Source organism: Coregonus clupeaformis, chromosome 21 (assembly GCF_020615455.1).
Source record: "Coregonus clupeaformis isolate EN_2021a chromosome 21, ASM2061545v1, whole genome shotgun sequence".
Classification (NCBI taxonomy): domain Eukaryota; kingdom Metazoa; phylum Chordata; class Actinopteri; order Salmoniformes; family Salmonidae; genus Coregonus; species Coregonus clupeaformis.
In genome coordinates, this window is record NC_059212.1 from 37,059,479 (window position 1) to 37,087,393 (window position 27,915).

Below are 27,915 nucleotides of genomic sequence, written 5' to 3' on the forward strand. Positions count from 1 at the left end.
TGTCTTATGTTTTCCGGCAGGTTATTGGGTCTAAACCCTCCCTGTTGTGTTGCTGCGTGTTTCTGATTGGTTCAGCTAGATGTTGAGTTAAATCCCTTTATAAATATCCGGACATGTCATGATATCATATTAGCTCCATGTTCTTACATGGTACATTACATCAGTAATTTATTTGACCAGGTTATTGGATTTACTTAAGATAATATAACGTATACTGATAAATGTTGGGAACGGCATTTGTGTAAAGTGGCCTGAGAAAGGAAGGTGGCGGTGGTACTGTACTAGATAGCGTTGTCTCCGTCTTCATACTCATTGTATTCCCTAAACATTTGAATAAGATAAAAAGGTATTCACAACAAAAAAAGCTTATTAGTTCTAACCACCCCCTGTGTTTATATCATGATAGGTACATCCGGCAGGTTATTGGTTCTAACCCCATTGTCATGTTAGGTCCTAGATCCGGCAGGTTATTGGTTCTAACTCCGGCGGTTTGTGTCTCTCTGTCCTGTTCTCCAGGCAGAGGGGAGCGTCCATGATCTGCTGCTGACGGTGATAACCCGGATGGGAATTGCTGTGTCGCTGGTGTGTCTGGCCATCAGCCTCTTCACCTTCTGCTTCTTCGGGGGCCTTCAGAGCGACCGCAACACCATCCACAAGAACCTCTGCCTCAACCTTTTCATTGCTGAGCTGGTCTTCCTTGTGGGCATCAATATGACTGAACCCAAGGTAAGGAGTGCGGGTGCCCCCAGAGTGTACACATGGATCAGAGTGGACTTAGATGCACAATTATTTTGGCTAACTATCATTGTGTTCCTAGGGAATATGTTTCAGTTATCTATGCCTATTTTGACTTCCCTTGTTTCAATGCAGCTTCAATGCCACTGTCCCTTTACCGCTGTATGTGTAATCTTTAAATGTGTCCCCCTCCCAGCTGGTGTGTTCCATCATTGCGGTCGTTCTTCATTTCTTCTTCCTCGCGGCGTTTGCCTGGATGTGTCTGGAGGGTGTGCAGCTCTACCTCATGCTGGTTGAGGTGTTCGAGAGCGAGTTCTCCCGCAGGAAGTACTATTACGCCTCAGGATACCTCTTTCCCGCCGTGGTGGTGGGAATCTCGGCCGCCATCGACTACCGCAGCTACGGGACACAGAGAGCGTAAGTAACATCTCATCTGTAGACCTTTTCTTTGTGTGCTTGGTGCAAAATGCAGTAGTTAAGAAGTAGTGTACATACGTCCAGTAACCGTCAGGTGCAGGGTACGAAAAGTAATGTCAAGAAAGAAAGAAAGAAAGCTAGATACCCTCTTCAGATGTTGACCTTGGGGGGAAACATTGCACAATAAAACTGTGTGAGCATTCAACAGTATCTATCTTCCTTTCTTGGTGCAGAGAGAATCAGGTCTCCCAGGCCAGCAAGCTCCATATCAAGACTCCCTTTCTTCCCACATAGATAGATATAGTGCTAATGAGAGCTACATCACAGGCCCCAGTCTCCCACTGCCTCTCCCTCTGCCTCCTGGCAAATGTACACCCTGTCAGAGAGGAAAGAGAAAAGCTGTGAGCAAAACCACTACATTAATGAATTCTCTGGCTGGTTGGTTGCTCTGGTCTGGTGTGTTCTCTGTGTACGCATGAGCTTTTTTTTCTCTCTTGACCTTAACTCTTTAAACTTTTCTTCTCCAGTGGCCTTTATCCAAGAAACAAGCCATATGATTTGTCGTAGGCCTTTCTTTTTCCAGAGAGAGTTATGTAAATTGGGTATTCTTTTTTACATTTGGGGCTGTAGTGCAACGCTCCCTGCATTTGAATGAACATATTATCTGATAATACATACAGTAGCTTCAGCACAAATCTTGCTGGAACTATTTGTGCGTACGTTTTGACTGTGTTTAGAGTCGAAAGGATAGCTAGACTGCTCTCTCAATTGTAGACTTTGGCAGACTCTGAAGTCATGAATCCAATACCAGTGCTGTTGTATGGATCACAGCCAGAATGTGTTCAAGGTCAGGTTCTCTCTGTGGTCCAGAAGGACAATCACTATTCTATTGCTGTAGTAACTATATCATCATGTCATCTATCTAGTCTAGAAGCCAGGCTGGTTACTGATCACTAGGATACAATGTGACAAATGCTGTAGAGAGTGTGGAACATGCAGAGATATTACAGTCACAGTAGGAGAGCCAGAGTAGCTCATTTGCTCTTGAGGGATGTCTATCACCTGATCACATGATGTGTCCCATTGCAGCTGCTGGCTGAGGGTGGATAACCACTTCATTTGGAGCTTCATAGGACCTGTCACCTTCATTATCATGGTAAGCCACATTATACTTTATGGGATGTGTGTGTGTGTGTGTGTGTGTGTAAGAGAGTGTGTATGTGTCTCTATGATGGCATGAAAATCAGGTATGTGTGCATTATCCATACAGTATGGGCTTGAGTGTCTGTGTCTCTGCCTACGTCTGTTACTATGTTGGTATCTGTGTCTGTGTCTCTGCCTACGTCCATGCAAAATACATTTATTTTCCGCAAAGTAATGTGAAGGGGGGAAAAGTTCATGGATTTTATAGTTTTTCTGTCTCGCCTGGTCACTTAGCTCTTGCTTTTGCTGATCAAGTTGCATGAAAGGAAAGTGGTCCATTATAGCTGACCTGAGGACATCAGCAGTCATTCAGCTGTAAAATCCTATGAAATGTGTCTAGTCTAGTGAGCAGCAGCATTCAACAGCTTAGCTGTTTGTTTGGTGGAAAGAGTTGAGGATTGAGGAAGCAGTTCTCGCCTTCACACACTCAGTCAGTTGTCTGAGGAGGAGGAGGAGGAGGAGGAGAGACAATCTCAGGCATGAAGGTCATTTGCTCAGTGAGAAAAAGAGTGGGAGGATGGAGGGGAGAGAGGGGGGGGGGTTTGAACATGGAAATAATTAGTGGGTGGGCCAGACAGCCATTACCCACAACCCCCTAGCCCTGCCGAGGATCATGACGCGTCCACAGCCAATCCCGTTGCATGGACATCTCCATCCTCACCTCTAAATATTTCATGCAGCCCGCATGGAGTTTACACACACACACAAACATACGCACCCATGCATGCACATACATTTGTACTATTCACACAGAAAACACATGTAAATGTGTACATACTGTGTTTATACAGCACATACACATGCACATACTGTGCATAGATACGTAAGGGAAAGGGTGTTGTGGTTTTGGTGGTGTGTTTTGTGAGGAGGTAATGGGTAGTGCTAGTGGGTAGTGCAGAGGAGAGGAGAGGGTCCGTAGAGAGTGGGGTGCGGGGAGAAGCAAGTACATGTACAGTTCAGTGCCTGCCTGCCTCTCTGCCTGCCTGCCTCTCTGCCTGCCTGCCTCTCTGCCTGCCTGCCTGCCTGCCTCTCTGCCTGCCTGCCTGCCCCTCTGCCTACCTGCCTGCCTCTCTGCCTGCCTGCCTGCCTCTCTGCCTGCCTGCCTCTCAGCCTGCCTGCCTCTCTGCCTGCCTGCCTCTCAGCCTGCCTGCCTCTCTGCCTGCCTCTCTGCCTGCCTGCCTGCCTGCCTCTCAGCCTGCCTGCCTGCCTCTCTGCCTGCCTGCCTGCCTCTCTGCCTGCCTGCCTGCCTGCCTCTCTGCCTGCCTGCCTGCCTCTCTGCCTGCCTGCCTCTCAGCCTGCCTGCCTCTCAGCCTGCCTGCCTGCCTGCCTCTCTGCCTGCCTGCCTGCCTCTCTGCCTGCCTGCCTGCCTCTCAGCCTGCCTGCCTCTCTGCCTGCCTGCCTGCCTCTCAGCCTGCCTGCCTGCCTCTCTGCCTGCCTGCCTCTCAGCCTGCCTGCCTCTCAGCCTGCCTGCCTCTCAGCCTGTCTGCCTCTCAGCCTGCCTGCCTGCCTGCCTCTCTTCCTGCCTGCCTGCCTCTCTGCCTGCCTGCCTGCCTGCCTCTCAGCCTGCCTGCCTCTCTGCCTGCCTGCCTGCCTCTCAGCCTGCCTGCCTGCCTCTCTGCCTGCCTGCCTCTCAGCCTGCCTGCCTCTCAGCCTGCCTGCCTCTCAGCCTCTCTGCCTGCCTCTCTGCCTCTCTGCCTGCCTCTCTGCCTGCCTGCCTCTCAGCCTGCCTGCCTCTCAGCCTCTCAGCCTGCCTGCCTCTCAGCCTCTCTGCCTGCCTGCCTGCCTGCCTCTCTGCCTGCCTCTCAGCCTGCCTGCCTCTCAGCCTCTCTGCCTGCCTGCCTGCCTGCCTCTCAGCCTGCCTGCCTCTCAGCCTCTCTGCCTGCCTGCCTCTCAGCCTCTCTGCCTGCCTGCCTGCCTCTCTGCCTGCCTTAGGGCTGTGACGGTCATGGAATTTTATTTGATGGTAATTGGCCAGCCAAATGACCATGGTGACCGTAATAACCGTTTGATTATCACATTTTTTATCTATGAATATATACGCACATTTTCTCCTCTCCTCTGCTCCTGATTGCATGTGCTGCCATAGAAATAGAATGAATAGAATGGGCGTCCCCTTTCAAGTCAATGATGGCTTAATGGGTGGACTGGCAGCCAGTAAATTATGTGCTAAAATATGTGCTGTGTTTTGTTGATTCAACTCAACTGTCATTACAAAAATACATTCCATTACATGCCATGTAAAACATGTTTATTTTTTTTACGGTTATGACGGTTGTTTTATTTACATGACTGTCTTCATCCATAACAGTCGGTTACACGGTTATACGGTAATTGTCTCAGCCCTAAGCTGCCTGCCTGCCTGTCTCATCAGATCTGTGTCATCACTGGCGGCTGTGTTAAATGCATCTCCAACCACTCGACTCATGCAGACCTAAATCGGCCCTGGTGGCTAGGAGACAAAACATCACTCTGATCTAAAAGCCATTCTCTGTCTTCTTCTCTCCCTCTAACCCTCTCTCTCTCTCTCTCTCTCTCTCTCTCTCTCTCTCTCTCTCTCTCTCTCTCTCTCTCTCTCTCTCTCTCTCTCTCTCTGCTATCCCTCTCTCTGTCTCTCCCTCTATCCCTCTCTCTGTCTCTCCCTCTACCTCTTTCTCTCTCTCTCTCTCTCTCTCTCTCTCTCTCTCTCTCTCTCTCTCTCTCTCTATCCCTCTCAATGTCTCTCCCTCTACCCCTCTCTCTCCCTCTCTCTCTCTCTCTCTCTCTCTGTCTCTCTGTCTCTCTCTCTCTCTCTCTCTCTCTCTCTCCCTCCCTCCCTCTCGCTGTCTCTCCGTCTACCACTCTCTCTCTCTCCCTCCCTCTCGCTGTCTCTCCCTCTACCCTCTCTCTCTCTCCCTCTACCCCTCTCTCTCTCTCTACCCCTCTCTCTCTCTCTCTACCCCTCTCTCTGTCTCTCCCTCTACCCCTCTTTCACCCCACGTTATTGGTTTCTATTTGAAAGGGATGTACGTAGCTATGGTTCTATATTGGTCTGGTGTATTCATGTTTTAGAGTGAGATCATATACTGAACAGCTTTCATAAAATTCAGCCCACAAATATATTGTATTTGATCATCTTGGGACAGTATCTCTGCTAGATCAGAATTGCTTTGTGTTCCCTCAAACCCAGGCAGTTTTTGTCATTTATTTTCTTTCATTGAGATTTTCTTTCATAGAGAATGTTGTAATAACTGAAAATGCAAAATATATAGAAGTATAAAAATATATAATATTTACTCAATATTTACTGAAGAGTTGTTTTCAGTGAGGTTTTATTGTACCATATCCCCTCCCTTCCCCTGGTGGTGGTGGGCCTCCCTGTGCTTACAGACAAACATCCTGAAGTCATGGAAACCTTTCTGAATGTATAGCTTAGAATATGGAGCTGTTTTTCCTGGCTCCAGACCTTTGTTGCTAAAATATGGCGCTCTGCTCTGGTCTCTCTCTCTCTCTCTCTCTCTCTCTCTCTCTCTCTCTCTCTCTCTCGCTCTCTCGTTCTCGCTCTCTCGTTCTGTTTAGGCCGTATTAGATTAACATTCCCATGCTGTTATGAGTAATAACACGTGTTTGGCACCAGTCTGCTTGGCTAGGGCCTGAGGTGTTGTGCGTTAGTTACATCAGCCATAGGAGTGGGAAGGGGCATCCGAGGCACTTTATCATAGCCAGTGTTAGTGGAGCTGGAGACCAAAGCTAAGCTACAACCTCTCTATTCTCACTTTTGGGAGGCAGTCTGTTTGATCATTTGCACTAAATAATATAATAATAATATGCCATTTAGCAGACGCTTTTATCCAAAGCGACTTACAGTCATGTGTGCATACATTTTTACGTATGGGTGGTCCCGGGGATTGAACCCACTACCCTGGTGTTACAAGCGCCATGCTCTACCAATTGAGCTACAGAGGACCACAAAGCTTGAAAGTTTAATATCCCTCTTGGTATAACATACTAATGTTGATGTGTTATTGTTATATGATCTCAGTAAGTGACTAAAACATGTAGGCGACATGCTGCTAGTTAAATTTAGGAATCCCTTTGAGTTTGCCTATTTGTGTACGAACCACCCTGTTTTTGGTCTTAAGATACCATGAAATGTAGGCGACGTGCATTGCTGCTCATACCAGGAAATGGATGCCGTGCTCCAGTGTGGTGTGTTAACCTCGCTGTGCCTCTGTTTTGACAGCTCAATCTCATCTTCCTGGTGGTGACAATTTACAAGATGGTGAAGCACTCCACTTCTATGAAACCCGATTCGACCCGGCTGGGCGGTATCAGGTGAGAGGGGGTTCTGAGGTCTTTCTGGAGATGATGTGAAGGCTGATACTACTGGTTTTGTGTCAGCTCAGTTTTAAGTGAGAAACCAATGTGTTGTGTACTGTCCTATTCCTGGCCATGGCCTTGTTTGTGTGATATTGAATGGTGTATTTGACCTTAGAATTACATCTCAATAACCCATAACTGGAGTGGACGAATATTTTCCTTTCAGATTTTATTTCTATCCTCAGGTGTTGCTTTTTTAGTTAGTGTTTATGAGGGCAGTGTTTGCGCTATGCAGGGGTTATATTGCCTCTTTTATTTCTTCATAACTGCATCCCTGACCTCTTGTATCTGTTGCTCCTGTGGTCGTTTACAGGTTCCCCTTGAACACTGGCTCAAACACATGGCTCTTGGATTTATGGGTGGGGTGGAGGAACTGGAGTTGTGCACACATCTTCATTCAATTAAAGGGGGCCTTGCTCAGGGCACATCGACAGATTTTCAAGCGGTTACTGGCACAAGTTTACACGCTACTGCCGTAAATCAGCCAGTCAATCCAGGGAATCGGATAAAAGAAGAGTCCCTAGCCAGTTTCTGTCCTAAATACTTGTCAAACAATAACTCTAACACAGAATGACATAACGTTCCTGTTTTGTACTTTCTCATTTTGTAATAAAATCTAAGCTTTTAATACCAGAGAAATCGTTGAATTGACCTCTGAACCGAGCTATCCTGGTTAAGAATGTAATTTAAAGAGGGTCTGCTTTCAAAGATAGCAGCTCATTCAAACAAATAATTAAAAGGATGCAAAACTCATTAAACTGTCATTAATTGGAGTCCACCTCTAATCAACCAATTATTTACTCCTACAAAGTTAGATTTTGGAACTTTCCACAAGACTTTGAAATAATAAGTCAGTTGAGTTTTGAAAAGCATAAAGAGCCAGCATACCCACACACAAAATACCATCAAATAATGAACAACATACACAGTGACACAAAACCGCAACTAATCTGTAGCGTCTCTCTCTATTTTGGGTTTGTATTCTCCTCTGTCTCTCTGAAACTCAAAGACGTACAATGGTGTCTGGTTTTCACTAGTCTCCTTTTCTCTTTTTCTATTCCATGGTTGCTCACTCCTTTTGTCCTGTGTATCGATGGCTCCCTTTGCCAGCCGTCGCCATTGGAACTTACCGTTTGTTATCTGATTTTCTCTTGGCTTTCCTCGAACCTCCTGTGAGAAACCTGCTGTGTTTGCTGTTTCTGTTTAGCCAACCAACCCTGAAGAGAACCAAGGAAACATAGTTAGACTGTGTCAGATGTCCTCGGTTCATTCCAAATCTATGTATCAGCATTTATGGGTTCTACTGTATATACACTGAACAAAAATATAAACATAACATGTAAAGTGTTGGTCCCATGTTTCATGAGCTGAAATAAAAGATCCCTGAAATGTTCTATATGCACAAAAAGCTTATTTCCCCAAAATGTTGTGCACAAATTTGTTTACATCCCTGTTAGTGAGCATTTCTCCTTTGCCAAGATAATCCATCCACCTGACAGGTGTGGCATATCAAGAAGCTGATTAAACAGCATGATCATTACACAGGTGCACCTTGTGCTGGGGACAATAAAAGGCCACTCTAAAATGTGCAGTTTTGTCACACAACACAATGCTACAGATGTCTCAAGTTTTGAGGGAGTGTGCAATTGGCATGCTGACTGCAGGAATGTCCACCAGAGCTGTTGCCAGAGAATTTAATGTTCATTTTTCTACCAGAAGCCGCCTCCAACGTCATTTTAGAGAATTTGGCAGTACATCCAACCTGGCCTGACAACCGCAGACCACGTGTATAGCGACGTGTGGGTGAGTGGTTTGCAGATGTCAATGTTGTGAACAGAGTGCCCCATGGTGGCGGTGGGGTTATGGTATGGGCAGGCATAAGCTACGGACAACGAACACAATTGCATTTAATCGATGGCAATTTGAATGCACAGAGATACCATGACGAGATCCTGATGCCCATTGTCATGCTATTCATCCGCCACCTCACCTCATGTTTCAGCATGATAATGCACAGCCCCATGTCGCAAGGATCTGTACACAATTTCTGGAAGCTGAAAATGTCCCAGTTCTTCAATTACCTGCATACTCACCAGACATCAGTCACCTATTGAGCATGTTTGGGATGCTCTGGATTGACGTGTACGACAGCCTGTTCCAGTTCCCGCCAATATACAGCAACTTCGCACAGCCATTGAAGAGGAATGGGACAACATTCCACAGGCCACAATCAACAACCTGATCAACACTATGCGAAGGAGATGTGTTGCGCTGAATGAGGCAAATGGTGGTCGCAACAGATACTGACTGGTTTTCTAATCCACGCCCCAACCTTTAAAAAAATAGTTATCTGGGACCAATACATGCATATCTGTATTCCCAGTCATGTGAAATCCATAGATTAGGACCTAATTTATTTATTTAAATTGACTGATTAATGAACTGTAACTCAGTAAAATGTTTGAAATTGATGCATGTTGCGTTTATATTTTTGTTCAGTGTATAAACATGTCCAGAAGGAGAAATAGAGAGCGATAATAACACGGCCTCCTTCTTTCCCCACAGAACAAATCCTTAGGAACCGAACAGAGAGCAACTTCAAATGAATGAAAGATTAAATCAAGGCAGTTGCTTCAGTTATTATTAATGATTGTGATCAATATTTGTGTGTTTTAGATCCTGGGTGCTTGGAGCGTTCGCCCTGCTCTTTCTCCTGGGCCTGACCTGGTCCTTTGGTCTGTTCTTCCTCAACGAGTCCTCCGTCGTCATGGCGTACCTCTTCACCATCTTCAACACTCTGCAAGGGATGTTCATCTTTATCTTCCACTGTCTCCTCCAGAAAAAGGTAAGGATTTAATACATATGGGCTATATGAAGATAATGCTGCAGACTCCAATAAAGCACTGCATTTTGTACATCAATGTTTGAATATAAGACAAGCTTTCCTCACCAGAAGTGGGAAATAACCTTTTTAATGACTAGTTTCCCAAATAAATAAGATAAAAGTATATATGTGTACTTAAGTCTAATGCAAAATATATACTTTTCATTTCAATGTCTGCTGTCTCTTGACATTTAAGACTATCTCTGATATTAGCAACGCTACTGTGTCATATTTGTCCCCCTGAAAAATCCCCCTCCCCCTATGATATTTTAATGTGTCATCATGGCAGACGTGATAGGCCTATCTCCAGAGACGCCATTTGAACTACTGCTGTCGGCTGGGTGGCATTTGATAAAGATATGGATTTTGTGGCTTTACAAGGAAGCTTTCCTCTCTCTATCTCTCACTGGAGTAGACTGTCACTGTTGTGGTGTCTCATTGTGTTTCTGTCGCTCTGCCTTGATCTTGTGCCCGCTGCAGGTCCGGAAAGAGTACAGCAAATGCTTCCGTCAGTCCCAGTGCTGCGGAGGTCTGCCTTCTGAAGGGTCCCACAGCTCGGCCAAGACAGCCACATCCCGATCCACCGCACGCTACTCCTCCGCCACACAGGTACAGTACATACTAGGTACAGTACAGCAGCGGGAAGTTGGATTATATATACCTTTTTTCTATCCTTTCTTTCTATGGAGAGGGAAACGAAGGTTCTTTTTCTAGTCTTTCTCCTGTTGCATGCTAGCATGCCAAGGACCAGCATGAACACTTGAATATACCTTCTCTCAACCCTTTATTTGTATTGAGAGCAGTACTGTAGTACACTTCAGTAGCTTTATTTGCTCAGAGGGAAATTGGTTTGCGGCGTAGGAGGGAAAGGCCAGTTGTGGTCTTTCTCTCCTGTTGCATGCTAACACATAGAGGGAAGAGAGTTAGTGTTGAGTTAAAGCTGGTCATTCTAATCCTCTTGTGTGAAATAGCTTTCTTTCTTTCCACTGAGGGTGAAAGGGAGAGCTTACGCCTTGTTCTCCAGTTGCATGCTAGCATGTAGAGGGAACAGGAAAGGATACCAGTGTATTCCCTATATCGTGCACTACTTTTGACCAGAGTCCTATGGGCCCTGGTCAAAAGTAGTGCACTGTATAGGGAATAGGGTGTCATTTCGCATGTATCCATTTTGTTTTGGAGGTAGTTCTTGTAATCCATTGTGTTTGCTTGCTGCCTTTATTTTAAAGAGCATTTTTCTTGTGGTCTTTTTCTGTTGCATGATAGCATGTAAAGGGAAGGGACATCAGTGTTTCAGGTTATTCTAATATGTGTGTTGTTGTTTACCTCCTACAGAGTCGTATCAGGAGGATGTGGAACGACACAGTGAGGAAGCAGTCAGAATCCTCCTTCATCTCCGGAGACATCAACAGCACCTCCACCCTCAACCACCAGGGTAAGACTGGCCCCTCAGTCCATTCTGACCCCAAAGTCCCTTCTGGCCCCAAAGTCCCCTCTGGCCCCTCTGTCCCTTCTGGCCCCTCTGTCCCCTCTGGCCCCTCTGGCCCCTCTGGCCCCTCTGTCCCCTCTGGCCCCTCTGGCCCCTCTGTCCCTTCTGGCCCCTCTGTCCCCTCTGGCCCCTCTGTCCCCTCTGGCCCCTCTGTCCCCTCTGGCCCCTCTGTCCCTTCTGGCCCCTCTGTCCCTTCTGTCCCTTCTGGCCCTTCTGTCTCTATCTACACGTGCTGTGTTCTGTCTGTTATGGGACCTTGAATAGACAACAAGTGCCTGAATAAATCTGGCAGATGCTGATTTTATTTGTATCTATTTAACCTTTATTTAACCAGTCAATGATGATGCTCTTCATTCAAGGAGGCAGCTTTTTGGTAAAATTATTAATGTTTACTCAATATTGTCCATGTGCTTGTGTCTGTCCTTATTATATTACAATAAATCATAAACAACAAATAAAATACATGTTTTTCAGCAGCAAGTAAACAAATACATGCTGAACAAATGTTTTACGATGAGTCAAAGTTCACGTCAATGTGTCTTTTGGTGGTCGATCTGCACAGCTGCTACTTGTTGGATGAGAGAAGTATTACATAGCTACTTAGTCTGGCTTCAAGTGGTAGTGATGAGAAGCTGGTGTCGTGTGTGTGTTCAACTCTGGGCGACCCTGACTGGCTGGCTACAGGAGCTTTGCTGGCTGTGCACTGACTCATCCTCACCCTGGCCTGGTCTCCTGATGATTTTCGTCCATGAGACAGAGTGAGCGAGAGAGCGAGGGAGGGAGGGAGGGAGAGAGGGAGAGAGACGAGAGAGAAAAAGACTGAGACAGACAGAGGGGGAGATAGAGAGAGAACGAGGAGAGGTAGAGAGAGGGAAAAGAGAGAAACTGACAGAGGAAGAGAGTGAGGGAGAGGTCACAGAGAGGTTTAACATGATACAGCTCAGAGTTGCACTGCTAAATAGTTTTTTTAACTTCTATCCTCCTTATCAGTGTCAGCATTAAGCTAACTCTTAATCGCCACTGATAAGAAATGAGATATAAGAGATTCGTTTTCAATGACTGGACATTGCTATTATACATTATACTTATAGATGCATTATGCACACTTACATTATGTGGGAGCAAAGTGATGTCAATAGATACCGGTTTGTAGTCCCAACATCATCAGTTTGATTGTATGGTCTTGTTTTATATGGCTACTGTAATCATACTGGAAGAGATGGAGACCCGCATACTATCGAAAAAATGAATATATCCAAAACTGAGGCTTAAATGCAAAATAAAGATGTTTATTAAAACATCATGGTGCCCAAAAAATAATCTCTTCCAGTATTCTTCTTTTGACTCCTAGGCACCTGGAACAGACCTTCAGAGAGTTCAGATGGCCTCTTATCATTACTGTAATCATACTGAATATTTTGACGCCCACTTTAGAATGTAGTCCCTACAGTAGTATTTATGAATTAGTCAAATATTTGTTTAACAGAGAAAGTACTTGACAATGTTGTTAGTACATGAGTGCTTGGTACTGTCTGGTGGTACAGAAAGTGGCTTTGTTTATAGAGACAGACTCACTTGTTGCAGACAATATTTATTGCTTGCTGTTCTGTGAAATTAAATCTGGAGAATGCGGTGTGTAGACATGATTTAAACATCAACTACCCAACTAACCAGCACATTGTATTTACTGAAGAAGCACACTGCTGCACTCCTGTACAGATATACTTTTTCCTCTGGTCGCTTTCTCTCTATCGCCTTCTTCCCTTCTTTACTCTCTGGCCTTGTCTTTTTAATAGAATAAAATATAATCATATAATAGTATTTCTCCTCCCTCACATCCTCTCTAACGCTCTCACTCCCTCTCTCTCCCACCGTTCTTGCAGGGTTTGACATCTACCTCTTAACATACCCTCTCTTTCTCTTTTTCTCCTCTTTCTCTCTCTCCTGCCTTTCTTTCTTTCCTCCCTCACTTCTTCCTTCCTTCTCACAGGGATGACTGGCAACTACCTTCTAACTAACCCTCTGCTTCGAGCCCACGACCCTAACAACCCCTATAACAACCTGTTGGCTGAGACTGTGGTGTGCAACACCCCCTCCCCTCCGGCCTTTCACCCACCAGGTGCATGGTGATCTCTAACCTTTCTCTCTATATAGATCTGTCTTTCTCTGTGTCTGAAATGGCACCATATTCCCTATGTAGTGTGTTACCTTGACAAGTTTGACTCTGGTCAAAATGAGTGCACTATATAGGGAATGGGGTGCCATTTGGACACACATTTGTTTTGTTTTAGTGTGTGTTTGAAACTAATTGTAATAGCGGTTCTTTGTGGGGTTGTGGCCCCTACACAGCAGGTGTTGAGAAGTCTTGCTGTAGAATGTAGGGTTGCCCTTTCTTTCCTCTCTCATTACCACCTGTCTTTATTTCATCTTTATCTAGTATACAAGCTGTGCTTTGTTACACAGAACCAGATAAGGTTGAGAAAGGTCAGTGCTATCTTATCTAGACTACTCCAACAGTCATTTATAGGAAATGGGATGCATTTATTCCGTTTATATATGATATCCTATTATTTTCCATTCTCCTCGTACACCTGTTGATGCTACATTTACATCAGGTTCAATGGCATTATGAAAAAATTTCTTGACTACAAACCCGGATCCCAGTTTGATTTGAATTATGTCACTGTCTGTGTAGCGTGAACCAGATATGCTCTCTATCAGACTAAAGGAGGAAGGCATATAAAGGAATAAAAAACACAGGAGTACAAGACGCAATGCAGGCAGAATTATACCCCTCAGATATGCAGAGGCATTTGGTGATGAAAGAGGATGGAAGGAAAGGAAGCAGCGCTAGGATGAATGTGTGGAGGGAGGGAGGGAGGAAGAAGGGAAGGGAAGGATACAGGAGAACTTACAGAAACTGTAGTCGCTCCCTCTGATTTGGCAGGTCTCCAAATTCGCTCGCTTCTCAATGAGAACACTTAAGTCAAATCATCTGCCTTTTTCTTCTGGAGGAGGTTGTAAAGAGTTCCGAACCTAACATAAATAGATTGTCACAGAAGTCAGACATTTCATGATATCATTACTATTTCATTTCAAACAATATACCAATGACCATAATCAAAACACCACACATTTAACTAGAATCTATAAATACCCCCACGCCATGTGCAAGCAAACAATGCTTTTGAGATATTAAAATGTACAGTCATCATAAGTAATGACAGTATAAGATAACTTATTCTAGTTGAGTGGTGTTAATACATTTACAGTGACCGAGTCAAATTAACAGGTTATTGTATGCGTCAGTGTGATCATCCCCATGACCTGCCAAGACTCATCAGTCAGTCCTCCCTACAGGCAGATGAATCATGTGGAAATACATGAAAGACACAGACAATCATAAGGGAGATACTCCACATACCTGCATCCTCAAACACTACAGATACTATCATTAATGACTCACAGTTCAAGAAAATGAAAGGACTCAAACATTATTAATGACTAACAGTTGAAGGACATTAAATATTAGGTGTTGACTGGTTTGGGTGTAACTAAATAGATGTTGACTGGTTTGGGTGTAACTCCCTAACAGACAGATGTCAAGTAGTGTTATATGTAGTGATGGGGGGGGGGAGAATCTATACAGTTATATATCAGGATATTATTTTTTACGATATACAGTGGGGAAAAAAAGTATTTAGTCAGCCACCAATTGTGCAAGTTCTCCCACTTAAAAAGATGAGAGAGGCCTGTAATTTTCATCATAGGTACACGTCAACTATGACAGACAAAATGAGAAAAATAAATCACATTGTAGGATTTTTAATGAATTTATTTGCAAATTATGGTGGAAAATAAGTATTTGGTCAATAACAAAAGTTTCTCAATACTTTGTTATATACCCTTTGTTGGCAATGACACAGGTCAAACGTTTTCTGTAAGTCTTCACAAGGTTTTCACACACTGTTGCTGGTATTTTGGCCCATTCCTCCATGCAGATCTCCTCTAGAGCAGTGATGTTTTGGGGCTGTCGCTGGGCAACACGGACTTTCAACTCCCTCCAAAGATTTTCTATGGGGTTGAGATCTGGAGACTGGCTAGGCCACTCCAGGACCTTGAAATGCTTCTTACGAAGCCACTCCTTCGTTGCCCGGGCGGTGTGTTTGGGATCATTGTCATTCTGAAAGACCCAGCCACGTTTCATCTTCAATGCCCTTGCTGATGGAAGGAGGTTTTCACTCAAAATCTCACGATACATGGCCCCATTCATTCTTTCCTTTAAACGGATCAGTCGTCCTGGTCCCTTTGCAGAAAAACAGCCCCAAACCATGATGTTTCCACCCCCATGCTTCACAGTAGGTATGGTGTTCTTTGGATGCAACTCAGCATTCTTTGTCCTCCAAACACGACGAGTTGAGTTTTTACCAAAAAGTAATATTTTGGTTTCATCTGACCATATGACATTCTCCCAATCCTCTTCTGGATCATCCAAATGCACTCTAGCAAACTTCAGACGGGCCTGGACATGTACTGGCTTAAGCAGGGGGACACGTCTGGCACTGCAGGATTTGAGTCCCTGGCGGCGTAGTGTGTTACTGATGGTAGGCTTTGTTACTTTGGTCCCAGCTCTCTGCAGGTCATTCACTAGGTCCCCCCCGTGTGGTTCTGGGGTTTTTGCTCACCGTTCTTGTGATCATTTTGACCCCATGGGGTGAGATCTTGCGTGGAGCCCCAGATCGAGGGAGATTATCAGTGTCTTCCATGTCTTCCATGTGTCTTCTATGTCTTCCATTTCCTAATAATTGCTCCCACAGTTGATTTCTTCAAACCAAGCTGCTTACCTATTGCAGATTCAGTCTTCCCAGCCTGGTGCAGGTCTACAATTTTGTTTCTGGTGTCCTTTGACAGCTCTTTGGTCTTGGCCATAGTGGAGTTTGGAGTGTGACTGTTTGAGGTTGTGGACAGGTGTCTTTTATACTGATAACAAGTTCAAACAGGTGCCATTAATACAGGTAACGAGTGGAGGACAGAGGAGCCTCTTAAAGAAGAAGTTACAGGTCTGTGAGAGCCAGAAATCTTGCTTGTTTGTAGGTGACCAAATACTTATTTTCCACCATAATTTGCAAATAAATTCATAAAAAATCCTACAATGTGATTTTCTGGAATTTTTTTCCCTCATTTTGTCTGTCATAGTTGACGTGTACCTATGATGAAAATTACAGGCCTCTCTAATCTTTTTAAGTGGGAGAACTTGCACAATTGGTGGCTGACTAAATACTTTTTTCCCCCACTGTATTGCATCGTATCATTTTGACAATATCGCAATATTATTTTTGTGCTATTTTGCTATACCTGCACCAGAACTGATCAAAACTCATTTTCACATGGCTCTCTCTTGTCCCTCTGCAGCAGACATATGGGGAGAAATATGTTAGGAATATTGAATCGCAATGAAATCACGGTATCAAATCGCAATACATATAGAATCGTGAGAATCGCAATACATATCGTATTGGCACCAAAGTATCGTGATAATATCGTGAAGTCCCTGGCAATTCCCAGGCCTAGTTATATGATGATGAATCACCCAAGTGTAAAGTATTGAAGAGGCTCAAGTTGAAAATGTTAGCTTATTTCTAATGTCTTCTGCTATAGTCGTTATAGATGATCCTCCCCATCCTGAAGGATCAACATGGCTTCTATTAAGTGTATTAATACAAAGGTAATACTGTGCAGATGTTAATTTGATGCAGTAACGGTAAAGAGAACATCTTGGGCGAATTTCCGTTGGAATCTTTCCCAGAATGCAGCTGTCTGGCTCTGGCGGTGTCCAGTTAAATTCGTTTCACATCACTTACCCCCTCCCAGTAGACAATATCTATCTGCATTAAAATGACTGCCCATGCATAAACAAATGCAAATCCCGCAGTGGGGCTGTTTTCACGCTATTTCCATATTTTTTTCTAGCCCCCTTTCTTTGCCCTCACACTCCTCCTCCATCCCTCCATCCCCCCATCCCTCTATCCCTCTATCCCTCTATCCCCCTATCCCTCTATCCCTCCATCCTCCCATCCCTCCATCCCTCCATCCTCCCATCCCTCCATCCCTCCATCCCTCCTCCCTCCATCCTCCCATCCCTCCATCCCCCCATCCCCCATCCCTGTTCCCTTCTTTCACTATTTTTGTAGAAATTATTTGATGTCTGTTTTTACACTCTTTTCTCCCTACTAAAGAGAGAAAAAGACGGTCCTTATCTCCACAGCAGTGTGTGTCACAGCCCAGCTCCAATTTTATTCCTCCATCTCACAGTCAGGTCTATTCAGACTCATTTAACTGAAATCTAAAACTTCAATCTCCCCCCTTTCGCGGAGCTTGAAGCGAGGCAGTAACTAACCGCCAAAATACGGCTCTTTTTTTTCATCCTCTTCCCTTGCTCATTTAGACTGATCCTCCTATTCCCTCTCTTCTTCATCTTCTGCCGAAAGGCTTCTAGCCAATCTTTGGGCTTCACAAGAGGTTATCAATGTGATCTATTGTGTACAAAGTATTTCCTTCCCATCTGGGAGAAGTAGATAGATAGAAACCTGTTAAATCAAATCATCCCTCAATCACATTTTAAGCAGAGAAAGAGAGAGTAATGATATGATGGTGTACCTGCCATTTTAGACTGTAAAGAGGCTGTGATTGCTTGCTGCTGAAACCCCTCCACCTGCCAAGTCCTGGATTCAGTTGTTCTCAGGATTATTTCTTTAGAGCTTTCTCAAAAAATTTTATCTGCAAATGAGAGTTAAATCGGTAACTTTTTAAGGGGACCCAAATCTGAGAGGGACCGACTGAATCCAGGCCTCCTTCCTCTTTTGTCTTATTTCAGTGATTGTCTTGTTTTTTATGCCGCAATAAAAAGCATATGTTTTACTTTTTTTTGTTGCATATCAGCAGTTCTTAGGCCAGATAGCCTGAGCAGACACACTTGATGTGAGTGGTGGCAAAGTGAGTCATTGCACCGTGCCTGTATCGTGGTTGTGTGGCCCCACTGGGTGAACGAAGTGGCCGTGCGTCTGTGTTCCACATTACTCCTGCTTTCTTTTTTTTAAGGCTGGAATGAATGTTTTATTCATTGTCTCTTTTCTACCTCCACCTTAGCATTTTTTTCTCTCATAACCTGTGTTATGATGTTATGTTGATCTTGCTATGTCGTTGCTTCCTGGCTAGCTACATTATCAGTGTGTTGTTGCTGGATGTGTAATGTTTCTTTTTTTTTCCTTTCTCATTTGTCGAATATTGTTCAGGATAACTTCCGTATTGGCTATGATAATGTCAGACATGATGATGCAAAATGAAAACATACATGATAGAAAACGACTTCAAATTTCAACCTCTTGAACTGTATATTATGTATAAATATGAAAATATAAACATAAAATATCGAGATAGCAACTATTGCAAACACTTAACAGTGAAGTGTCCTGAGCAGTATTAAACTGTATTGTATTGATTGTGATTTAATATTGATTATAAACATTTATCAGTGATATCTAATCCAGGTGTCGTACCTCTCGTTGCAGGGCAGCACTCTCTGACCCACAGCAGGGACATCAGTGCCATGGACACCCTCCCCCTCAACGGAAACTTTAACAACTGCTACTCCCTGCGTGACCATGACGATGACTATGAGGACGTTGTGGGCGGGGGCGTGGTTGGGGGTGTGGTCTGCGGCCCGGGGGACCAGGGGGGCCTCAGCCTGGACGATGCTGCCTTCGAGAAGATGATCATCTCTGAGCTGGTCCACAACAACCTGAGGCCCCGCGGGCCCCCCAAGGGCCACAACCCCCACCGGGATAGCAGGGAGAGGGACAGGGACCGGGCCCCTCCCCAGACCAGGGTGACTGTGGACAGGGATAGGGGTTGTGGGGGTGGATGCGGCAGCAAGGATGATGCCATAGTGGCGAACCATGCTGAGGCTTCGTCCCCCCAGAGAGGTAGTATAGTCGGGGTAATTGGAGGCGGTCACCCCACCCTGGAGTTGCTGCTGCACCCCCACCACAAGGAGGCGTTAGAGGCCCCCCTCCTGCCCCAGAGGACTCACTCCCTGCTCTACAGCGCCCACAAGGCCCCCAGGAGGGTTGTGGAGGGGCCTGGGGGCCACGGCTCCAAGACAGTGGGGGCGACGGAGGACAGGGACTCCCAGTCACCCAACAATAACAGGGACTCCCTGTACACCAGCATGCCCAACCTGAGAGACTCTCCCTCAGCCTCCCCCTCGGTCTCACCCTACCCCGCCGATGAAGCCGACGACCTGTCCCCTTCCCCCAGGAGCGAGGGGGAGGACCTGTACCATAAGAGCATGCCTGAGCTGGGCGACGGGCCCCAGCCCCTGTCCTACTACCACATAAACCGGGGCACCAGCGATGGGTGCATTGTGACACCCAGCGCTGAGGACTGTGAACCTGAGGGAGAGGGCCCCCAGGATGGACAGATGCAGCTCATTACCAGCCTCTGAGCAGGTGGATGGAGGAAGGAGAGGAAGCACCTCTCTGGTGTTTTTGCACAGGTTTGAACATATGTACTGTATGTGTGTGGGCTTTGGTTGATGTCAAGACTATTGCCAGCCCTCACCGGTCCTCCTCCCAGTCCTCCTCTGCACTCCTAATGACCCGTCAGAGGAGGAAGTTAAATGTTTGTGGGTGGTAGGCAGGAGATGGATGACTTTTTCACACATACACTCGGTCACACACAAATGTCCTTTGGACTTCAACTGCTCCGCTCTGCTGTGGGACTGCAGAGAAGGAAATGCACAGACCACTCCAAGTGTCTGGCGCCATCCCTGTTCTGCCTGCATTTGTATTATACTGAAGAAGAAAAAAAACATGGTTTCAAACTCCAGGTTTAGAACTTTAGGAACACTGGTGAAGTGTTCTTGGAATAGTTTCCAAAATGAGGATCTGTTGAGTCATTCCACTCCAGAACCTAGAGTCATTCCACTCCAGAACCTAGAGTCATTCCACTCCAGAACCTAGAGTCATTCCACTCCACATTGAGGAATGTCAAATGAAGAACCACTAATTCAGACTCAGGCATTATATTTTCTCTATTGCACATTTAACTGTTGTCAGATTAACAGCTAAATAAAATATATTTTGCTGTACCACAGTGTAAACAAATTAAGAATACAAATGTTGTGGCAACGAATTATACAACCTTTCAATGTTGAGGAGATTGTCCTCAAAACAGGTTGCTCAAACGGTGCAAATGTCTTTTTTCCTCTCACTTGACTCGTAGTATGTTTGAACATAAAAAATATATACTTTTTTGAAATTCCCATAAGAAACCATACTCACATCTCCGCTTGTGAAGTGCTTTTTGCTTTCATGAATTAAGAGTTTTGCCAGTAATATTTGTTGTTAACACCATGCCATGCACAGATTTGGAGTGAATTGGATCATTGTGTAATTTATTTTACTTGAAAGAAAATAAAATAAAAATTGTGTCAATGCGATATTTCAAGTTTTACGAGCATATTTCAGCCTTTGACATTAATTTATTAACAGAATTATTGAACATTTGAAAAAGAAAAATGGTTGGGTAGTGTGACTTGTTTCAGCATGGTTTAGATTCATTTCATTTATTTTGTAAGAGCCCATTGTCAGCTGATATAAAAATTCAACTCTTGTGATATCAAATAAATGTGAGATTTTTTCTTGTTTGCAAATATCTGACTGTTCTCTTTCTTTCATGTCCAGACACGGAGCAAGATGAGAGCTAAGCTGACCTGTAGCCATGGAGAGAAATGTCAAAGGGAGAGTTATCTGACTGATCTTGCTCAATAACTTTCATTCAAATATTATTGCCTAGTAGGTCCTGCTTCAAGCTGACCACCCAGTTGTTCTTAGTAGACAACGTACGTCTGCTCAGTTCCGCATTTAACTGTGACATACACTTCATTAGGCCATGTGAGATGCCAATTCTCTGTCAGACGTTGGAGGGAGGGAGAGAGAAAGGAGCGGGGCCCGTGGCCAAGGCAGGGCAGAGCGTAGCAGAGCTGCTAAGTCCACCATGGCTCCCTGCCGCGGTGTTTGAATGTCAGCCTCTCCGTTTACACAGAGCTATCCAGATCCAACAGGCCCCGGCCGGGAGACACTGAACCGGTCTGTTATATTATATGGAAACTTGGCTTCACTTTCACTTCAGATGTAATGAAAATCAGATGAAATGCAAAGCTGATGACCAGGGACCAGGACCATGCATACAGTACAAGCAGGCTCTCTCGGACTTGCAGTTCATTTGGAAAGGAATGGACCTTGTCTTGTTGTCTTAAAGGGATACTTCAGGACTTAAGAAGAAGGGAGGCCCATATTTTTCATTCATCATTATTTTGCCTGAGCTATGAACACATATAGATAGAGGATTCTGACACAAAATTGACACTGTCACGTCTTGTATCCTGTCGTGTTGTTGCTGGTGTTAGAAAGGAGAATTTGATTGTGTGCCACTGATTTAACTGTTTATGATAAAGCTGCCTCTTAAAGGGATACCTTGGGATTTTGGCAATGAGGCCCTTTATCTACTTCCCCAGAGTCCGATGAACTTGTGGATACCATTTTTTATTTCTCTGCGTGCGGTTTGAAGGAAGTTGCTTACTAGCGCAATTGCTAACTACCGTTAGCGCAATGATTGAAAGTCTATGGGTATCTGCTAGCATGCTAACGCTAGTTGGCATTGGCTCGCGAAACTACCTCCAACTTCTTTCATACTGTACACAGAGACATAAAAATGGTATCCATAAGTTCATCTGACTGGGGTAGTAGATAAAGGGCTTCATTGCCCAAATCCCGAAGTATCCCTTTAAGAGGCAGCTTTATCATAAACAGTTAAATCAGTGGCACACAATCAAATTCTCCTTTCTAACACCAATATCAACACGAAAGGGTACAAGACGTGACGGTGTCAATTTTGTGTCATAATCCTCCATCTATATGTGTTCGTAGCTCAGGCAAAATAATGATGAATGAAAAATATGGGCATCCCTTCTCTCCCAAGGCTTTAGGGGTTGTTTTTTGCATGATGCATATATATTGGTTCATTATCGCTAAGTAATCTGTCTGTTATATTAGCTTTCTCACCTTATCACCTTCAGGAGAAGTGCATTGTAATACCGTCCAATATACTGGTGACTGATGTTATTTTCCCATGATGAGTGGGAGGATGGGTAATGCTGTAATATACTCTGTGAGGGGGGTGGGTTAGGGTGCAGCTTCATTCCCTATTGGGACAAAGTCACATGCCATTGATAAAAGAACAGGGACCCTCAATGATGTCACCATTCACCCTCCTAGCCATCAAGCTTTCCAGCTTTCCAACTGGGTATTACTTTTGGTTAGACTATGATACAGCATATCAATGATGACACTTCGTGTAACAAATGAGAAGTTGTCGAAGTTTGGTAGAGATGAAAGAACTTGACTAATCAACCCATCTTTAATCTATAATCAGACAATCCTGGAGCTGTTTCCACAGGGCCAGGTCGCAAATAAAGGTGCAATAAGCCAATGTCCGAGCAGACATTATAGTGTTTTCATTTGGGTCTGTTTGATGTTGCACCCGCTGGTGATTTGGACATTATTTCATGTCCATCTTCAAAACATATCAAACAAGATGTTTCATTGAAACTCAGATCACAGACCCTGTATTCCAAAATGTGGTGTGGTATGTGTGCGTGTGTGTGCATCTGCGGGTGCATCCTAAATGTGATAAAAATTAAATGAACATTTTATGTCATTAAAAAAAATGATTTTACCATTTCACCATGGTTTTACTTGGGAAAAAACACACATTAAAAAACGGTCATATTAGAATGAAAAGGTGTTCTTGCGGACAAATGTTTATGTTAGTGGGGGATAGCAATCTTTAGCCAAAGCGGGAACTATGCATAATTACATTAGTACAGGCACAAAGCAGGAGTATTATATTTCCTCAGGGCCCCTGTAAATGCACAGCTTACATTCCTCTACATTTCACTCTGCAGCAGAAAGATAAAGAGCATCTGAATGTGGCTCTGCATCATTCCCACACTGACACTATGCCACAGCATTCTGCATCTGCTTGTGGCGTGTTCTGCATTTATACAACCCCAAATCTAGGCCTCTGTGAATCAAAATCATTTATACATAACACAAACAGTAAAACCAATGGAAATGCTCACATTTCTATTGCAGTTATGACTTGTATATGTATTGGGGGTATTGGATTGTATTTGTAGGCATTATTTTATATCTGATTGTACAAAAGAAAAATGCATGGTCTAGACAAAATCCAGCTCCCACGCTCTGTCCTACTGATTAAAGTAAACGTCATTAAGTAATAATAACCTTATTGAATCATACCCAGCCTGTTCCTATGCCCAGTAACCTAAGAATACTGTTGAGTTATGTGAATGTTTGTTGTGTCTTGGTGTTATTTCATCCTCCACTCATGCACAGCTTTTATCAAGTAGCTTTTATTAATTTGAATTGTATTTTGCTGCTTCAACGATACTGTGACCAAGGCTAGACACTCTAAAAGAGAGAAACATATGAGACAGGGAGAGATAGACAGAGGGAGAGAGAGAGAGAAACGTGAGAGCGAGAGAAAGAGAGAGAGGGAGAGGGTAGACAGAACAGGATCTTAGACTTCTACACTGAAGCCTATTATAGGAGATTATGGCCGTTATGGTTTAGGACAAAGTACACAAGAGGCCTCTTCAAGTCCACATCTGAAAAGGAATGATATCATTTTCAGTGAGTGTGTAAACTGACAAAATAAAGGAAAAACTTGAGTAAATGGGGGATACAAAGTATATTGAAAGCAGGTGCTTCCACACGGGTGTGGTTCTTGAGTTAATTAAGCTATTAACATCCCATCGTGCTTAGGGACATGTATAAAAATGCTGAGCAGGCCATTATTTTGAGTAACATGGCTATGCCTCCATAGGATGACAATTCCCCCATCCACAGGGCATGAGTGGTCACTGAATGGTTTGATGAGCATGAAAACGATGTAAACCATATGCCATGGCCGTCTCAGTCACCAGATCTCAACCCAATTGAAAACTTATGGGAGATTCTGGAGCGGCGCTTGAGACAGCTTTTTCCACCACCATCAACAAAACACCAAATTATGGATTTTCTTGTGGAAGAATTTCTTGTGGAAGACACTTGTAGAATCTATGCCAAGGTGCATTGATGTGGTGGCCCAACGCCCTATTCATTTATGTTGGTGTTTCCTTTCTTTTGGCAGTTACCTGTGTGTGTGTGTGTGTGTGTGTGTGTGTGTGTGTGTGTGTGTGTGTGTGTGTGTGTGTGTGTGTGTGTACACGTGTGTGTGCGTAGGCCTACATGTATGCGTGAGCCTGTTTGTCCATTGTGTCATCTGTCAAAAACCATCCCAGTTTGAGCACAATACAATTGGATAACTGTCAGTTCTCATATGAAACACTTCCACCGACTTAGAAACAGGTCTACAGTTACCTGTCACACGCATTACTCTGTAAACACTGCACTGGGGTTTTTGTTGGGCTCTCCCCACACTACGTGTGTGTGTGTGTGTGTGTTGGACTTTTCCCATGCTGTGTGATAGAGGAAATGCATCCCCCTGAGCCAAGGACGTGACAGCACATTACACCTATTAGACCAAAGCTAATACAGCAACACCAGCAGCCCTGCTACAGACAAGGTAAACCGTGGGGTATTTGGTTTCTGAAATGTGAGAAATTGGCCTCCAAAATACAGGTATTTTATGCAACCCTGAAAATTGAGATTTTTTTTTTTTACTTTATTTTTGTTTGAAATGGAGAACAAAATAATTACAAAATGTTTGTATTACTACTATCATATTATCAAGTGTGGTAAAAAAATATATAGTGAACTTCATTTTTGCAAACACACTGGCAAATATATCATGCTTCTGCTTAATTTCTGAAAGATTGTTGTAAATAAAAAACAATTATTTGATAGGAAGAGCCTGGAGGATGTGGAGTGACAAACTGTATATGAAAAATACATTTGAAGATAAAATGACACATTTTATTCTCACTTCAAAACACTTATTTTTATTAAATGACATCTCTGAAGATGTGTGGTTGTAAAACATATCACAGAGGAGTAAAATGTTATTTGATATACAAAGGATGCATTTTTCTATTTTAGCTGCCATGTCCACCAAGTTTCATATGTTTTATATTTGAGTCAATTAAAATGGGTTAGTTCATATTTATGATGCAGTTCTTTCTTATGGTTACGATTTATTTTGAGGCAACTTGTGATTCTGTTGTACAGTATATTGTCTCTTTTTGTATCAAATAGTCTTAGATTTTATGGCCTGTATAGCTCCATTTCTGAATATAAGCACAGACCAAGTATTACTGACATGAATTTGACCAACCTGACTGAATTTTTCAGGGCTTGCATTCTTAGGGAAATTAGTGGATCAGAAGAGGAATCTCACAATAATGTCTGGCTTTGTAGCTGTAAAGGTTTATCAAAACAAACATGATCCCTCATGTTACGGAGCTCAGAAATAAAGTGCCCTGTGTGTGTGTGTGTGTGTGTCCATTCCACACACCTGGTTCAGCCTGTTTCCATTACTTTAATAAGCACATCAAAGGGTGTACATTAATTCTGTTTATCTTTTGTAATCAACTTTAGCAAAATCACCCTATCTAATCAAATCTAAATAAATTGTTTCAAATTTGATATGAAATCAAGTGTTTTACAGTAGATAATTGGCAGACGTCTTGTGTATTTTCTTCTATTTTCGTTGAGTTCACAGCCCCATAGAAGCGGGATACCTCTGACTCATGCTCCACTTTTTAGAGGGTCTTTTCACAGCTAATTAATCGAATAGTTTCAGCAACTTACTGAGATTGTGTTCTCCGACTTTTTTAAATTACAGTATGGTACAGTCAGAACCATGTGGAGATAATCGCCAAGCTTGGGAAATACATTTTATTGTGAGTTACTGTTGCATTCCAAGCCTAGGCCGACTCCAAACAATGTTCCCTTATTGAATCACAGGGGTTTCGAAATCACGGTGACAGGCTACAAGGGCAATCACTGTAATTTGTTGAGCTCTGTTGCTCCAAAGTGTGGTATGGGGCATTTTAAATCCCAATGGTTACCACTTACTGTAAGTACTGGACTGTATTATACTTTACTGTAGCACAACAACAAACATTCATTATATGCACTTATGAGGACTGGCTTTTGTATGGTACAGTATGTTTTATATGCTGCTATCTGTATATCTGTTCTATACACTAACAGATACAGTACATTGAAGCACATCCACATATGTATACAAACACATATAGACATGGAGCATGTGCATGTGCATGTCAGCCTACACAATCCACTTCGTTTTGAATATAGCTGCTGGATAGCTAAGAGGTTTGTCTCTGACCTTGAGTGGAAACTCCCCCATGAGCCAGAGAGCAAGGGAGAGAGGAGGGAGAAACAGATTGCTCATCTCCCCATAAAGAATGGATGGTGATGACACTGTGTTCGTTCATTCGTTGTTAAGTTACCTGGCAACAGGTGATGGCAGATTAACAATCATGGCATAGAGTCAGTCAGTGTAAGGCTGTCATCAAGGCCAATAGTCAATCATTTCTTTCAAACTGCATCCATGTTGTTTATTCAAGTTTTATTTACCGGACTCTGTTAGAGAGAAATAGTTATCACTGGCCTTTAGGGGGCTATTGTTAAAATAATAGGCTGGGAAAATATTGATGTAGCCCTGGTAACAATCATAGTGTCACGCCCTGGCTCTGGGGACTATTGTATGTTGAGCCAGGGTGTTAGTTTGTTTGTGTAGTGTCTATGTTTCGTTTTCTATGTTCTGTTCTAGGTTATGTGTTTCTATGTTGGCCGGGGTGGTTCTCAATCAGAAGCAATGTGAATCAGCTGTTGCTTGTTGTCTCTGATTGGGAACCATACTTAGGCAGCCTGTTGTGCACTTGTGTTTTGTGGGATCTTGTTCCGTGTAGGTTTGTGTTATTGACCGAGGACTTCACGTATCGTTTTGTTGTATGTGAAAAGTACCTATTAAAGGATGTACTCATATCACGCTGCGCCTTGGTCCACTCATTATGACGATCGTGACAGAAGATCCCACCAATACAGGACCAAGCAACGTGTCCAGGAGCAAACGCCGGAGGTAACGTTAGTGGATGTCCTCCTCGGTTGGGGGCAGATCACGGAGGAGGAGGCCGTCCGTTACCGGAGGGCGATGAAGGGGGAGACCCAGGCAGGAGAGGAGAAGCGACGCCAACCGGGCCGTCGTCGGACAGGCGAGAGGCAACCCCAAGACATTTTTTTGGGGGGGCACACGGCATGGACGATGGGGTTGCTGGAGGCAGATAAAGGGCGAGTTTGTGGACGAGGAGAGAAGGCCACCAGGTTACGGGGGCCATTGGTCAGTAGAGGGAAGGAGAGTGTAGAGGCACGGCGAGAGGTACTGAGGTGTGTTACCAGTCCGGTCCGGCCCGTTCCTGATCCCCACACAAGGCCAGTGGTGTGTGTTCCCAGTACGGTCCGGCCTGTTCCTGTCCCTCGCACCAAGCCTGTGATGCGCGTCGCCAGCCCGGCCCGGCCTGTTCCTGCCCCTCACACCAAGCCTGTGGTGGGCGTCGCTAGCCCGGCCCGGCCTGTTCCTGCCCCTCGCACCAAGCCTGTGGTGCGCGTCGCCAGCCCGATCCGGCCTGTTCCTGCCCATCGCACTAAGCCTGTGATGCGCGTCGCCAGCCCGGCCCGGCCTGTTCCTGCCCCTCGCACCAAGCCAATGGTGCGCGTCGCCAGCC

The 27,915-nt window shown here is 44.3% G+C and overlaps 1 protein-coding gene across 13 annotated transcripts in view; it reads left to right on the top strand.

Moving 5' to 3' along the window:
• The window catches only part of LOC121535329 (adhesion G protein-coupled receptor L2-like), a 154,534-nt gene extending 133,739 nt beyond the window's left edge, over positions 1-20,795 (top strand). For 4 of the 13 annotated variants that reach the window (XM_041842277.2, XM_041842280.2, XM_041842278.2 and 1 more), the window contains 9 exons: positions 517-726; positions 932-1,152; positions 2,242-2,308; positions 6,575-6,666; positions 9,388-9,556; positions 10,076-10,204; positions 10,928-11,027; positions 13,072-13,200; positions 18,650-20,795. In XM_041842277.2, the coding sequence (XP_041698211.2) occupies positions 517-726; positions 932-1,152; positions 2,242-2,308; positions 6,575-6,666; positions 9,388-9,556; positions 10,076-10,204; positions 10,928-11,027; positions 13,072-13,200; positions 18,650-19,584 (2,052 nt within the window). In that variant the 3' untranslated portion in view covers positions 19,585-20,795. Of the gene's footprint in view, positions 1-516; positions 727-931; positions 1,153-2,241; positions 2,309-6,574; positions 6,667-9,387; positions 9,557-10,075; positions 10,221-10,927; positions 11,028-13,071; positions 13,201-18,020; positions 18,075-18,649 lie in introns of those variants that run through there. The other 9 variants (XM_041842282.2, XM_041842290.2, XM_041842291.2 and 6 more) reach the window with 7 other exon arrangements.
• Positions 20,796-27,915: the final 7,120 nt, after the last annotated feature.